The sequence below is a fragment of the Branchiostoma floridae genome, chromosome 5 (genome assembly GCF_000003815.2).
Source record: "Branchiostoma floridae strain S238N-H82 chromosome 5, Bfl_VNyyK, whole genome shotgun sequence".
In the NCBI taxonomy this organism is placed as follows: domain Eukaryota; kingdom Metazoa; phylum Chordata; class Leptocardii; order Amphioxiformes; family Branchiostomatidae; genus Branchiostoma; species Branchiostoma floridae.
In genome coordinates, this window is record NC_049983.1 from 15,934,855 (window position 1) to 15,950,961 (window position 16,107).

A 16,107-nucleotide genomic window follows, 5' to 3' on the forward strand; every position below is an offset into this window, starting at 1 on the left:
ACATGGGACCCCGCCATGCACCACGAAGGACAATAGTTTTTTCTTATGGTGTTGTCTGACAATAGGTACTATGCTAACATGATTTACATTTGTGTAACCTTTTGCATATGATCATAACGATCAAGTGGTTAAACTACCTGGTCCAGTTTTTCTAGTTGGCTGTACTGGAATTGAATTGTTCTGACTAGTTCATTCTGCTTTTGCTGAAGAAGAGTGATGGATGTCACTTGAAACGTCCGGAAATAAATATCCGTTTTTATCCAGTTGTAGAGATTGAATTGTATTTGAATATTGCTTACCTGGATGTCTAACCTTCATAAACGTAAACAAACAAACAAAATAGCAAAAGAAAACAGAAGTTTGAAACATTTTCCAACGTATTGGATGTTGCCCTTTCATTGTTGTAATTACAGGTCTGGTTATAAATACCGCTCTTCCCACTATTGAAACCGGTGACGTCTTTTTCGGTGTGACGGCCATGGACATCTCCATGGACGTCGTGTTCCGCGAGATCGCCAACTTCAACATCGGCAAATATTCCTACGCCTTCCTGGTGGACAGAGAGGGTGAGTGGCAGATCACATGGTAAAAGTGTTGCACAATCAAGATTGCATTTGTTGACCAACTATATGAAATTAACCTTAAGTCACTCATTCATTTCAACTTTTTGTAACTCTTAAGACATAATGTTATGTGTCTGATTTTCACATTCATTATGGCACATCAGCTGATATTAAATTTGTTGATGAATCAAGTACTACTCGTAGGTAAAGGAATCAATGGGACATGGGACACTCTTTTCATACTTCCACAGACGACCGAGTCCTGATCCACAGGAACCTGCCAAAACCGATGGAATGGAGGATAGAACCGACTTTTCTCAGCCTGGAGGCGATGGAGTCAGCTCTCAGGTCACGGGAGGTCACGAAGATACTGAACGGAGACACAGGAGACTACTATACTATGGTGAGATTGTTTCTTTGAACCGCTTCTTGTGCGGGCACCGTTCAAACCTTTGGTAGTTAATAGGGGCTCCTTTTGTTTGGTATTGTGTTGTTGTTGTTGTTTTCATTCGAAATAACTCCAACCAACTAACACTTCTGTCAGTAACATTACGATCTGAAACGTCTTGACTATTTTTGGTAGTATGGTTTTCTTATATTTCTGTCAATTCTGTCAAGAAGGCCTTGTTAAAAGTGCACGCACATGTATATTAGTGTGTGTGTTATTGTTGTTGTTTATTTAATAGCAAACATTGCAGAAAAACGTTTAAAAAAACTAATACGATTGTACCAATGAAAACAGAGAAATGCACCTGCTGCTTGTATGTACACGTAAGTTACATCGTTGATAAGTAACTACAGTATTGTTTATAACAAGTTGCCTTTATTCTCCATGCCAGGTGAAAGTCCCCATTGGCCGTGGGAATGCCCAATTCGACGGAGCCGTGACCATAGAGAAAGCTGCAACCTTCTACTACGAGCCCATCCCTGACACCAAGTACAGCGTGGTGCTCTGTTTCTTTGAGGATGATGAGACCATAGCCATCCCCACTCCGGTAATTACTACTCTGACTTGCTATTGAATGCTCATTGACATAACTTCTTTATGAACATATGCATCTACAATGAACAGTATACAGTCAAACCTGTCTATAGCGGCCACTCAAGGGACCGGACAAATTTGGCCACTATAGACAGGTGGCCTCTGTATAGAGGTGGCAACTTGTAGATAAAATACCCAAGGGACCGACAAAAAGTGGCCACTGTGGACAGGTGGCCCCTCTGTAGAGGTGGCCCCTAATACAGGTTTGACTGTAGTTAGACAATGGCTCTCAAAAGACGAATTTGCATTTTCAAAATTGAAGAATTTGGGTTTTTGCTATTTTACATTTGTTACACATTCTTTTATTGGTAACGGGGGCCGCCCTAAGATGCCCGCTTTTTTACGCACCCGAACTCACGGCGCTCCATCACTAGTTGCCAAAGAGTGGTCAAGTTTTGATCAATGAATTTTTAACACATTCATCTAGAGACCATACTTGCATTAGAAATGATTTCATATGGTTCATGAACCTTTCCCCCTCCACGTTACAACTGGAAAACACCGAGGACGTTATCATGAATATAAATTCCGATTTTGAGCTGCGTTAGACAGTGCGCCCTAACTTGCCCCGCTTTTGGAATTTGCTCTCTTCGGAAGCTGGTGACCAATTTAGACAAACATAAATAAAACTCTAATTTTATGATATAATATCTTTCTTTTGACAGTAGAATTGTGATTGTGTGTGCTTCTTGTCTCCCGCGAGGAGGGCTAAATCTTTCACAATCCAGGTCGTGTTTTCATGGGAAATGGGCGAAATGCACTGAATGACTTGACTTGACTAACAAAATCATTGCAAAAAACGACAACGCCAAAATCACAAAAAAAACTCTGTGTACGTATTGGGAAACATATTCGACATCACTCTGTGAAGTTTCATTTTTATAGACGGTACGAATCATTTGTTAGAGTAACAAATCTTTTGGGCGTTCGCTCGTCTGCCACCTGCGGGGCCACACTCCCTGGAGAAAACAACGGCGGTGATGCTTATGTTCTTTTTTTCTATGGCCGGTATTCTACTCAACAAACATTTGAAGACCAAGATGTGTAGTGTTTTGTGAAGCTTTATTTCTTATGTGTATGACAGTTGTGTGGCTGTTTTTCACTGGTTGTTTATTTATGGACACGAGCCACCAATAACTAGTAACAGATGACCACAGTGATTCGGCGTTACCAACATTATTGTAAATATCCTTAAAAAAAGGGAATTGAATATGTGTGAATATTTTTTTAATAGAAAAAAAAAGCTGTTTGTTTGGACTTGGTTTATTTACCTTTCTAATCATCATAGTCAGTGGCAACAAACACGGCGTACTTATGCGTAATAAGATCAGCAAAACATCCTGGCATCTTAGGGCAGGGGGCATCTTAGGGCGGCCCCCGTTATACATATCAGTGAACAAGACAAAGTGGTGATGTACTCTAGCGAAGCAAATATCATCAATTTTGTTACACATTTGTTAATGTTAATGAAATTGCATTGCTGTATGGACAAAATATGGTGAAATCAGTGATGACACAATGAAATAGATACACGACGGCGAGCTCAGATTATTATAGACCAATTAAAATTAAATCATAACATATAAATCCTCCATGTAGCTTTTTCATACTTGCACATTGTTAAGCCAAAAAGCTATATATAGAGAGATTTATAAATTTCTTATGGAAACAGGTGAAACACGAAGACAACATGGACGACCTGTACCACCGGCTGGACCTGCTGTACATGAACAACGCCACCGGTGATACACAGTTCTGTAGTCTGTATGGCGAGTACGCCACACCTGATAAGTCAACTATAAAGGTAGGGTTATACGTGATTAGTTTTGCAATGTGTATGGCTCCAACTTAAGTGTAGTTTATTGTTCTATTATCTATCACCACGATACTGTATCCCATTCTGTTTCAAATAATATCTGTCACATTGAAAGGATTTTCAAAGTACAGGTGTTTTATACAATGTGTAATGTAAATGACAAAATGCCCTCTTTCTGTTCCTCGTTTTAACATATAACTACAACCGGTTAGAGAAGCAATGCTTATTACTTCGAACGGCTGGTACCTTCAAGCAGCCATCTATTAACGAACCATGTTGATTTTCAGGGGTTCATCAACGCTACCACCATTAGTATCATCATATTTTCTTCACATATTTTCAACTCATAGTTCCCACCAGAATCCTTTATTGACTCCACGAGCTACCTGGGCACCTTGGAGACCTTCGAAGATGTTGTCGACATTGAACTCTTCATCAATGATGTTGCCGGCTTTGCTGCTAATCCAGGTATATGTCTAGACAGTAATATGTTATATGTATTAAATCTTACATCAAAAGCCTCATTGAAATCGTTGTAACAGTCTGATTTGACTTTATGTACATTGATTTATGTACCCAACTGTAATGATACAATGTTCTGACTGGTCACATGAAGGGCTGCTAGAAGGCGTCCGAACTGACGCGATCCTGTCGGCTGAGATTGAGCAGTACTGGAGAGAGAACGGCCAGGAATCCGTCTGGAGGTAATGTAGCTGTGTTGACAAATCATCGCAATCACTTTTTTGGTGTATGAAAAGCAAGCTTTCTGAGAAACCTTAACGTACACGCTATTAATTGTCTGTGTATGTGTGACAAATATCCAGACTGATTTTTTTTTTACTCGCATAGATATAAATCTTACGCGAAAACTATCTGAAACGTTTTCTTTGTCTTCTTACAGATACTTCGGCACAGAGAGCGGTGTGTTCCGAATTTTCCCAGGAATCATCACAGACAAGCGGTACGACCCCACCCGGCAGACATGGTGAGTCGATAATACAGATTGTTCGTAATTCAAAGGCAAAAGGTCACAATGCAAACCACCTATTATTATACACCGTATTCATACATACACCGTATCACCTTCTACACGTATTCATAATTACGTGGAACGCAGCCTTCTCTAGCTATGGACATTTGTCATTTCCATTTTTAAGCGTTTTCTCTTATCTGCAGGTATGCGCGCGCCCTGAGCAGACCCGAAGACTACACCTTCTCCCGTCCGGTTCCCAGTCTGTTCGGCGGCGGCAACATGGTCACCATCAGCAGGGCCATCTTACACACAAAGTAAGAATCATTCACTTAGGTTCAAATCTGTGCTGAGCAAATCACTGTTTATGCATTCAAAACTGTCAACTTGCTTATTAGTATTTAGGCAAGGCAAGGCAAGTATTTAGAGATTGAAAATAATGCCTCATTTGTCTGCAGAACCGAACAGTTGTTAGGAGTCATCGCTGCTGACATCACGGAGAAGTACTTCTACTCCATGCTGTACTCAGAGGTTAGTAGCAACATAGATAGAATTGTTTCAAAAATGCATTTTACAATATGTCATTTGGCTAGCGTTGTACAACAGTTAATTTTGTTGATACCAGATTAGAAAGTAAATTAACAATAGGAAATTTCTGACTTATGTGTTTTTGTTATGTTTGATAGGATGCCTACTACTACAGATATGATACCCTGGTAATATATAATATCCACCATATGCTTCTAGGTCCCTGAATGCTTATCTGATGAATATGACTGTTTCCTGTTGGACGACAGTGGGTAAGTGACATGGTTACGTCAGACAAAATTGTGCATTGAAAAGGTTGTAAGTAAATTTGGATGCAGCAAGATTGGTTACTTCCTTTAGAAAAAAGTTTATAGTCTAACGTCACTCTGTACATGGTATGTACCAGATACTTTATGGAGTCGTTGGACAACACAACAACCTACTATCTGTCAACATTCAACAACAACATCCGGGACATGGAGCACGATCACCTGACTCACAGGTTCCCCTGGCTCGCAAAGACTCTCATCGTCAGAGGGGAATATCTCAGGGTAAGGGCAATTAGAATATATGTACATACACAATGTGTGATAAGTAAAGGGATGATAGAGTAAATTATTTTGCAAAGAATAATATATTTTGATACATTGCTATGATTTATCATGTATTTTAAATCTATCCATCTTATCAGTGAAATGCTAAGCATGTCTACATTGTCCCTGCCCTACGAGGTCAAATCACTAACATCCATTATCATATACCGCCACTAATCATAATACAAATTAATCAGCGATGAATTTAAGGAGATCTATTGGTGCATCTACAGTATTTATTTTTATTTCTGAAGTATGCACACTTCAGACATCCACGTGTTCAACACATTTTTAAAAAGGCTTCGTTAACGATGAATTCGAAGAAAAAAAGTCCAAAAGTTTTCAGTTCCTTTTCGGGGCAGGCGAGCTCGTCGTGGGACGAACACACTGTCACGTTCATCGTCAGATTTGTAGATAATAATCACACGTGCTCATGGCACAAGACGAGCATGATTCAACAGCAATCTTGGATTTCTGTTGGTGACCTACAACACGTGTAAAAGTGTGAAGAACCGTTGCATATTAGTCCGTATCTACGGCTGAATTGGCAAAATTGAACGTACGCCGCCATTTTCCCGCAATTTTTATTTCTACGCTAGCTGTAAAGTTTTACGTCATAGCGGTTGTGACGGACCAAAATTAACTGAAAATTCTTGACAGTATACGTCCGTTTTCTCATGACTTTCTGTATGGTCATGCAGGTTTTTGTTTTGTGCAATTAGCAACAGGAAAGGAAGGAACAACAGAGGATGTATAAAAGTACATAGCGGCAGTTAATTGTGCCGTGTTTCTTCCTGACGGTATTATGGAACCCCCTTTCAACCACGCGCCCGTTTTCCGTGCAGTTGTTGCATTCAAAACATTTTTACTCTAATGTTACAGGCGGAATGGTGCAACAACTATGCTACCCAGAATGCCCAGTTGTTTTACGACACAACTGGGTTCATCGGCCTGGAGGTCACCACCGGCCCGCCGTGTTACCAGTTCGCCCTGCATCCCATCAACTCCACCAACACCTTCATTCTGACCTTGCACAACCGGCATACCTACAACTGTGATGACCGTCCTATCACAGTCGGCGGCAACCAGGTTTGGGACAACAGTCACGTTGAATAAACACCTTTTGTTGAGATTTCAATGTCGTGGTCGTATACTCTATCTAGTACAAGACGTAAGAATTGAGTTTGCACTGCTTGTAGTCTACTAGTTTTTATCTGTTCGTAAGATGAATGCCAACAAACGTGTTGTTTGTCTTCTTTCAGAACTGTTCCTGCAATGACATTTGTCTAACATGCAGCACAGAGGAGCTGCAACTTTGTCAGGTGAATTTCATCTCTCCGTTAATTTCACCACTATGTCATGCACATGGACTAGACCAGTACGAGTATCTGTACATCCATCTATTACTGAGGGTGATAGTAAAAGTGCAGGTCACACTTTAAATCCAATATCTAACTTCGACAAAGACAGACATGATCTACTGATCTGATAGTCATACTAAGATGACATTAAGTTTTATTGCGTTCTTGGTTATATTTACTTCCAGTATAGTACATAATGACTGCTCTATGTTTACATCCAATACTTTTAATGCGCAGTATTTCCACCGATATGAAATTTAATCAACAAACATTTCACACCTTTCCCTTGTTTCAGTGCCCCTGTATTTGCGACTGGTACTACGATTCCTGCACCAATGAAATCCAACGCCTTCTGTCCGACATTCCCTGTCCTCGTGAGTACAACCAAACCAAAGTAACATTTATATTGAGTGCAAACCTAAGTCATTATTTATAGTCAATTGAGAGGATGCAATCGTTATTGCGTCACTGAATGTTAGTAAACTAAAATTAACATTCAAAAGCTTAAATGTCGTGCTAACTGCGTGCTGACAACATATATTGATAACTCGTTTCAAAGCTAAAACTTTGCCTGCGTGAAATTGTCCGTCACTATACGTAACAGCATTTTACACGTGCTAAGCGCATCAGCGTTCCTCCTTCTGAAATGCACCATGTTTATTGTAGGTAGAACTAGACAAAAACTAAGAGCATGCCCTTCGCCACCCACATGTAAGCCGGCGACTTCTTCTCATTGCTCTCCTCTGGGTCAGCAAAGCATCAGTTTTGAAACATGACATAAATGCAAATAGCAATGATAGCCAATGATTTACCTGTTATTTGCATATCTATACGCTTAATGGTAAAATAATAGTTTTTTTCCGTTAGCCTCTCCCAAGGACCTAACTACTGTGGGACCAGGACCACCTTACCCACCTGGACCAGAGGTGGAAGAATGTGGGGAGAGATGTAGTGCACAGTAAGTCATTGTTTGTTGCATAAATGCAACGAATTCTATTATGCCAATATATCGTTTGTATATTTCATCAACGTCCAATAATTAATTACAAAATTTGATTATCAAAACACGACACAAGGATACGAGTATTGTGTTCTAAACGATGTGTACTTCAAGATTCGCTAGACTTGCGGTGTGATAGCCCTACGTTTGTTTGTTGAAGATATCCCTACCATGTGTAACATTATGAGCTACATAAAAGATTATATTAGCAGCGTATTTACCATCAGTTTGCTGTATTATGTGAACGGAAACAGACTTTACCATCTCAAATAAGGCTTATTACATTCTTTAACCTCAGATCAGACAACATTTCCTGTGAGGCTCTCCCACACTGTGTCTGGCAGGAGGAGATGGACTTTCCTGTCTGTACTGAGAATAGGTATGTTTAAGGGTTAAAAAAATATGTTGATCTTCTTGATATGTAGTGTTGTTATTTTCTTTTTCTAACACAATATTCTTTTGTCTTTTAGTATAGACATGTCGGCGTACTTCCCGTGCTTGTTCGTCCCTGTGAACCTGAATGGTACATCCCAGCTGCAGCAGGACGTGGCTGACAGCTTCCTGAGTTCTCTGCGCGCCGCGCTACAAAACAGAGGATTCCAGGTGCCGGAGAAAGTCATTCACGCCGTCCAAGTGGGAAGGGTAAGTTTTCTTCAGCTACTCTTAGCACTATTGACTCATTTATGTGTATGGAATATTAGATGAACTCTTCAGCTATAGTAATGTTTTAACAATTCTTACATTGATTGTTTTCAATACCATTGACCAAAACTGTGTTCAATACTACTACCTGTCCACAGGATACCATCAACTTTAGGATCCAGAGCACAATGGAATACCAGAACCTGACGGGCCTGCAGAGCGCCATTCGAGACATCCTATCGTGGGACCAGGAATTCACCTTCGATGGCTTCAGATCGGCTAATCCTGACGACAAGTTGAACAACGCGTAAGCACAATTGATATCTCCTCATCTTTTCTACTAAAGCCTAAGTGTTGATGTGGGACATATAACACCGGGAAATGTAGGACGGATACTCAAAAGGAAATGTTATCTTTGAACAGAAAAGCTCGAATTGACGACTTTAATATTAGGCTGTTTGACTCACAATCCATAGAATCCCAAATGTATCCCTACAGAAAGATGCTAATCAATTTTGCACTTAACTCTAAAATCGATTGTTTCTATTGAAGATGTTTTTCATCAGGAACGTCTAAGTCATTTAGAGGTTAGTGTATGAGGCGCATTTTGGGTAAGTCACCTTATCAGTCTTTTTTACGTACCTTGCACTTCTAAGGCATTTACGTCTTGGAAGACAATGAAATATAACGTGCACTGGTGTGAAACACCTTTATTACAATGTTGTTTTCTTCTACGAAGTATTATACAAGTAGTATCTAATAAATTTTAGATTTCTTGAGAAAAAAATATACACACAATTCCGTTACAGTGTCAAATTTGAGATCAGCTTTGAAGACCAGAACGGAGGAGACATAGACTTTGACGCCGTGCTGGAGTCGAACTTCACTCTTCGTGATGTTTTAGAGCAGGACATCATCAACTTTGTCATCGCCACGCTCGGGCCTTCGTCTGTCGCCACCCTGAACTTGGACAAAATATGGATTCAAAGTGTATGTAACCTATTGTAGTATTAGCGATGTGATGAGTCATGAATATAGTATAAATAATGTCTTTTGACGAAAAATACATACATAGTGTCCTGCAGATACAATTTTTTTACAAAAGGAAAAAAACGAAAGCTGGCGTGAATGACAAACTACGTTAGAGGTCAAGCCTGAACTGTTCTCTCTCTCTCTCTCGAGATGTACACATATTATGTAATAAAACAGTATTAACTTAAGTATATGTATGTTTGTGTAACTATTTTTGTTGTTTTGACAGAACTGCACCTTCAGCATCAGCGTCCCGCTAGACCAGGTAGATGCAATAGGGGCAGAAGAACTGCAGATCGTGAACAACATAGGAAACTTCATTACCCACGTGGGAAGCCTTCAAATTCAGGCAATAAACTACCACACCACCGAAAGCTGTGCCTTCTGCCCCCCTGTCTGTGAACCGAGGTTAGATGTCATTTAAAGCCGTTTTCGAGAGGTTGGACTGTAATTATCTGCCCTCAATGTAGTCCTTTTGTGTTTAGTAGCCGTTTGATGTCCATCCTGATTCAATTTCTAAAACTTTTTTGTTTCTTTTGTACGGAATTTTAGAGATGAGCTTGCATGCTATCAACATACCTCTTGCGAATGGTGCGTGTTTGAAGGAGCGCCACACTGCGGTGCTGATTGTCTGCTGCAAGAGGAAACGTAAGTTTGCGTTTTTGTTTGTTTGTGCCTTTATTTCAACTCGAAAAAATACTCCATCGGCCTTGAAGGCCGCTTTTCGAGGAGGTCGAGTATTAGAGGAGGATAGGGGTCAGAACACAAAATTTCTAATGATCATACAGCGAATAAAGGAATGCTAAATACATGCGTAAATAAATGAAAGAATAATGATAATGAAAACAAATAATAATCATTAGCTCGTTAATTCAATTCTCTTTCGTGGATCGCAACCGTGTCATTAGTCTTTTGAAACTTGAGATTGAGGTTGCAGCTCTAGCGTCCGGTACGAGTGCATTCCAAAGGAGTGAGCCTGAGTAAGCCAATGATCGTCTGTAGACCTCTCTCATTGGCTTAGGTACTACTAGAAGGTCGGAAGCACTACGTCGCGTTTTAGGACCATAAACGTTTTAAAAAGGATTATGCGGCTCCTTAGACTCTTTCTTTTATTAGAAAGGATGATCCATTTGCTTATATCTGGAAGCTTTACTCAATTATTCTGTTCTGCTTGTGGGGACATTAACTATTTTCAGTACAGTGCGTATGGAGTTTGCCGAAATGATAGCTATACCAACAATGCAAATGAAAAATAACAACTAATACATGTCTTAACAGCCTTAACTTAATGTACCACAGAATAAGTTTTGCAGAAATATGACCAGTTTGAATGGAAATTTGGAATTAAGAAGTATTTTGATTGTCAGCCTGTCTACAACAACAGTGAGATTGTTTGCATTGACTTGACTTGACTTTATTCAGATCCACATTTGAATCATGACAGTTATTCATCTCTTTTTCACATCAAGGAAAGAGGAGTTGAGCGTGTTTTTCCCGTGTCTGCCTGAGGTTTTAGACAACCAGACAGAACAGCAAATCCAGGACAGTTTCCAAGATGAAGTACTCCAGCTCCTGAGAGCTAACTTCAATGGGTTTAACACATCCAGAAACATCTTCAATGTCACCATCGCAAATGTAAGTTTTCCTCTTAGCAATGTCTTATTAAGGTATTATGCTCATACCATTCAACACTTTCGGTCAACTAACAAGATAATAAGCGCCGAAGCACGTCGCGCTAAACGACCTGATATGTAACACACACTCACATGCATTATGCCCACACACATACACACACACACACATACATTATGCCCACACACATACATTATGCACAGACACACACACACACACATACACAATCACACACACACACACACACACACACACACACACACACACACACACACACACACACACACAACACAAGCACACGCACACGCACACGCATACGCTTTCTCTCAATACAATTTTAAATCACTACCGGCTTAATCTTCTCAAAAGATAGGACTTAAAAATCCGATAGTTTTTACTTTTGGAGAGAATTATGTGTTTTCTTATAATACAGCTAATTCTTCGCACTAACACAACGTGTTAGGGCATTAATTGTACAACTGTCCTATGGCGGTCATCTTCAAAATTTATGTGACCAATGACATACGTTCCAAAACGTAACACAAGCAGCTACGTCTACATCAAATCACATCAGCTTGTACCGCAGCTGGAGGAAGGTATATGCTGACGTCACGCGACTTAATTGATGAATACCTCTTAGAAAGACTGCAGAAGGACAGTACACATTTCGATGCACTTACTCTTTGTGTTGAAACAATGTTTCAGTTCTGTTGTCAGTTCGCTTGAAAATTTCTGACAGTTTTTCGATGTCTCTACTACAGCGCACCGTCTCCTTCTCCCTGAAAAGCAGCATGCTGCAGAGGATCACTCCTGAAATCATCAGCTTCCTCAGGAACGTCTCCAACTGGTCTGGCGTCACCCTCAGATATAACGGCAACCAATACCCAGTCTGGGATCCTAACGACTACACAGAGTAGGTCATGCATTTTTTATACACTCTTTATCTGCAGTCTTCTTCCTCGTAACTTGTATTGCTTTTTCAATCGACAAAATGCAAAATGCTGTTGTACATCTATTTGAGCCTGTGGCCTTTGAGACCCCGGGACCTGCTTGAAATGAAAGTCCTCTTTGGAGGATTTCCTAATGGATTAATCTTGATTTCAACACAAAAGTTTTGCTTTAGTATTCTTTAGGATGGCTCAGTACTTAATTGTTCCGGATACGCCACCTTCGGTGACGTACACAACGAGTCAAATGTGGTTGTTGATCTTTGAAACACACATTGGTTTTCTGACGTCAAACTGCCTATCTTCTCAATAATACTTAACCCTATACTTTATCAATGGCAACTCCTGCTTAAAACGTATGTCAGTACGACGTCACATCTAACCAATCTAAAGATATTTGCTGCATTTACGTTTAGAATGTAAAAGAATATTGATATGTCTCTTACAGTATCAAGTTCTTCCTCCGGTTTGATGCTGCCCACAACTTCACGGAGATTCTATCCCACGACTTCACGGAGAGGCGGCGTCTGGAAGATGCAGTACGGGCCATGGTCAACAGGAGCGTTAGCAGCAGCGTTCTTCCTGCTGAGCTTGCACCAACGGTGGCAAATATCTGGGCAAAGGATGTGAGTCCTTCATTCAACTCATCCTACACCTTGATGTGCATTTTAACGAATTCTTTATTCATTTGTATAAAAACAACACGTACATGGTATTAGATTTCAAAACAACCATATCGTAGCACGTTAACAGTGTGAAACAGGATATAGTCTACAGGTAAGGTGCCGTAACATTTGGCGGTTGAAGTATTATTCCTTCTACGATATTATCCCTATCAATAAATCAAGAACATTAACATGGTATGCAAAACTAGTTTAACACACCTAGAAGAGAAATGGTGGAACAAACTGACAACCTATCATTATATCGCAAATAAAAAAAAAAGAGTAAACCACGGACACCCTTTTCTCCCCACAGCATGTCATACCGTTCACCATAAACAAAGATCCCGCCCGCAAAGACACCAACATGGCTTTCATCGCAGCAGCCTTCGCACGCAGCACAATTGGCGTTGAGATTTCAGGAAGAGTAGTTCCGCCATTGGATATTTCCTACGAGCTCGGCTTCTACAGCATTTGTCAGTACAACTGCTCGACAATGTGAGTTTGTATTTGATTTTACGTTCTACATTATTTCATAGCATGCGCGCTACTTAACTTGCAGTGCAAGTAACATGCTTAAGAGCACACCCGAAATAATTCATTGTCCCCTACTGTTTCACAATAGTTGCAGAGTCCTAATACTGACAGCAATGGCATGTATTGTTTTCCTATTTTGGCCAAAAACTTTGTGAACCATCCTGGGCACAAACGCAACAGTATGAATTGTAACATATATGTAAACACGATTTACGTATGACATTTGGTTGTAATAATGGCTAGTATGTCATATTCCACAGTCCTTCCCAAGGCGAGTGCGTTGCTGTCCCGAGCTGTGGCTGGTGCACACTGAACGAAGGTCCCGGATGTGGAGACGACTGTTACCTTGTAGAATGGTAGCCTATATTTTATATGTCACATAACAAAAAAAAACTGATATATTCTTAGTAAGCAGAAAGGTCTGATTTGACCTTTATAATCATAATCAATGTTTACAAATACACCTTTCATATATTATAAATGTCTTATTTTTATAGTGACAATGCCTTTCATTATTCAAACAGATAGAAATGACAGATATTGACAGAGCCAGTGATAAACTTCAATGTTGGTTTATTGGTGATATGATTAACTTGATAATGTCCATATTTCGATGAAAGAGAGGCGGAATACAATGTAATAAATACAATATTCGTTGAGTCGTTTAAGAAAAGGAATATAAATTTTGAAAGTAAAGTATTTTGGACTTGATTATCGGTCATTGTCTTTTGCAGACAGCTTATATGAATCAGTTCAACAAGATCTTGCGATGTACCGTCAAAACTTTTGACAACTGTTAAAGATTTTCTGCAAATAGTTTACTGGAAGACAAATTGTGACTATACAAATTTGCTCTTTCTTTATTTCCCCAGGGTAGATCACTTCAACTTCATTCCCTGTGACCAGACACGTGACCTGACCCAAGGGCAGATACAGCAGCTTGTGGACCGGTTCCGCCTAGAGGTGGCCGCCATTTTTGGTTCAACTGACAAGATCATCAGAAACGTCGCCATTAATGATGTAGGTGGCTTAGATGTAGACTGCTAAAGAAATCAGCATTAGGTTAACTATTTGTGGCCTGTTGTGAATGAATAAAAGGTTAAATTTAACAACATATCCATCACCTACGTCATAAGAATATGTGAGGCAAAACGTTGTGAAGTTATTCAAAATTCAATGGCAGTTTACCTCACTATCACCCTCCTGGGAGGCCTTCACGTGTAGTAGAACATAGCCATAGAAAGCGCAGAAGGTATCTTTGTTTCATCTAAAACCAAAAATTGTATTTCTGCCTTTTAAAACCGCCATGTTTATTATCATGGCATTAAGTATGAATTGTATACTACACTGTCATGATCTCTACTAGCTTGGATATTGATATTGACGTTCTATCAAGGACGTGATTTGGCTTTGTTCTGTGCAGGTACGTTTAGCTTGTCATAGAACTATAAGATATACAGATAATAAAAACTACGTTTACATGTGGATTAGCGCTGATTGATTGGACAAACATACCGAAGTAAATATTAATAAAACATATAGGAATGATATTTCTTTATTCACCATCAACTGCATCCATTTTTCCCAGTACGGGATAAACTTCGAGCTTCAGGCCACCATGCAGGATCCCTTCCTCCCGGAGTACGAAGAGAAGATTCGAGACGCTTTCGAACTGGCGGTTGATTTATCTGTGGGGAATGTGATCAATCCATATCTGTTCAGAACTCGCGACCCTGAAGACTTCACAGAGTAAGTTATATCATACGCAGAATGAGGTAATTTCCATATATCTACTCGTTCACATAAAGTGATTAGATATCACTATGTGTAACGTTACTAGTTTTCACACTTAGACATATTTCGTCCTGTCTATATTCATCGTATTCATCATGCTATTTCAAGGTTCCGAGAGCGTGTGCATTGTACCCCCCCCCCCCCGGGCATAGTCATTGAGGTAGCAGAACAACGTATTTCACATAGGGGGGATTGGTATGGTTTGGGTTTCAAAGAATGTCCCCTTTAAATCTAGTGATTGGCTAATTATAAAGCGAAATAAGTGTGTAAGCAAATGGAAGATATTCTTTTAGTTACAAATAGAAAAGAATTTCATTTTCTTCATGAATTCAACCTGACTATGTTTTTGTTGCGAATATGTGTAGGTGGTGTATACTTTTCGTTATTCATATTCTATTACTCCAAATGAGATTGTTCCAAATGAGATTGCTGCTTTTATGTTTACATCAGCATGGTCGTTAGGATGACCTTCAGCAATGTTGACTTTGGACACCTGGTCAGTCAGCATTCCGTGTCAGGAAGCGCGCTTCTTCCCAAACTGAGAACTGCACTGACGAATGCTGGCATATCCCAGCAGTACGTGACATCAAGCAGAATCCTGGAAAGAGGGCAGGTGGGTGGTCGTGTGTTGTTTAGAGTAAAACATTCATTACGAAATTAAAAGTACTACTGTACTCTATTGCAGGGAATCCTCGTTTACATTCATATTGATTATGGATTCCTAATCGAAAACAGCAAGAATTTTATATTGGTGGTCATTATGTTTCAGCAGGAATGAAAAACAATATCCAACACAATGGGTCATGAACTGCAAAAATGGCGTTCCCGTTCTATGAAATATATAAACGTCTTGCATTTATTTACAGAACTACATCGAGTTCTCCATATCAAAACCTGTTGACAGCAACGACAACCTGAGGATGGAAGTTGAGAAACTTGTAACTGTCCAGAATGCTGGGGGAATACTTCTGAATTTGAAACCTGTGAG

General features: G+C 39.8%; 1 protein-coding gene across 3 annotated transcripts in view; it reads left to right on the forward strand.

Annotated features, from left to right (window-relative positions):
- LOC118416038 overlaps positions 1-16,107 on the forward strand; it is a 47,270-nt gene that overhangs the window by 25,716 nt on the left and 5,447 nt on the right. Inside the window, exons 11-40 of one of the 3 annotated variants that reach the window (XM_035821084.1) lie at positions 414-566; positions 815-966; positions 1,403-1,558; positions 3,278-3,409; positions 3,772-3,889; positions 4,038-4,125; positions 4,323-4,406; positions 4,598-4,708; positions 4,850-4,922; positions 5,139-5,191; positions 5,326-5,470; positions 6,395-6,601; positions 6,775-6,834; positions 7,169-7,247; positions 7,741-7,831; positions 8,172-8,252; positions 8,344-8,515; positions 8,674-8,822; positions 9,325-9,505; positions 9,777-9,955; positions 10,100-10,195; positions 11,017-11,182; positions 11,941-12,092; positions 12,575-12,752; positions 13,105-13,286; positions 13,586-13,681; positions 14,198-14,345; positions 14,914-15,074; positions 15,570-15,732; positions 15,986-16,102. In XM_035821084.1, the coding sequence (XP_035676977.1) occupies positions 414-566; positions 815-966; positions 1,403-1,558; positions 3,278-3,409; positions 3,772-3,889; positions 4,038-4,125; positions 4,323-4,406; positions 4,598-4,708; positions 4,850-4,922; positions 5,139-5,191; positions 5,326-5,470; positions 6,395-6,601; positions 6,775-6,834; positions 7,169-7,247; positions 7,741-7,831; positions 8,172-8,252; positions 8,344-8,515; positions 8,674-8,822; positions 9,325-9,505; positions 9,777-9,955; positions 10,100-10,195; positions 11,017-11,182; positions 11,941-12,092; positions 12,575-12,752; positions 13,105-13,286; positions 13,586-13,681; positions 14,198-14,345; positions 14,914-15,074; positions 15,570-15,732; positions 15,986-16,102 (3,923 nt within the window). The remainder of the gene's footprint in view (positions 1-413; positions 567-814; positions 967-1,402; positions 1,559-3,277; positions 3,410-3,771; positions 3,890-4,037; positions 4,126-4,322; positions 4,407-4,597; positions 4,709-4,849; positions 4,923-5,138; positions 5,192-5,325; positions 5,471-6,394; positions 6,602-6,774; positions 6,835-7,168; positions 7,248-7,740; positions 7,832-8,171; positions 8,253-8,343; positions 8,516-8,673; positions 8,823-9,324; positions 9,506-9,776; positions 9,956-10,099; positions 10,196-11,016; positions 11,183-11,940; positions 12,093-12,574; positions 12,753-13,104; positions 13,287-13,585; positions 13,682-14,197; positions 14,346-14,913; positions 15,075-15,569; positions 15,733-15,985; positions 16,103-16,107) is intronic. The other 2 variants (XM_035821086.1, XM_035821085.1) reach the window with 2 other exon arrangements.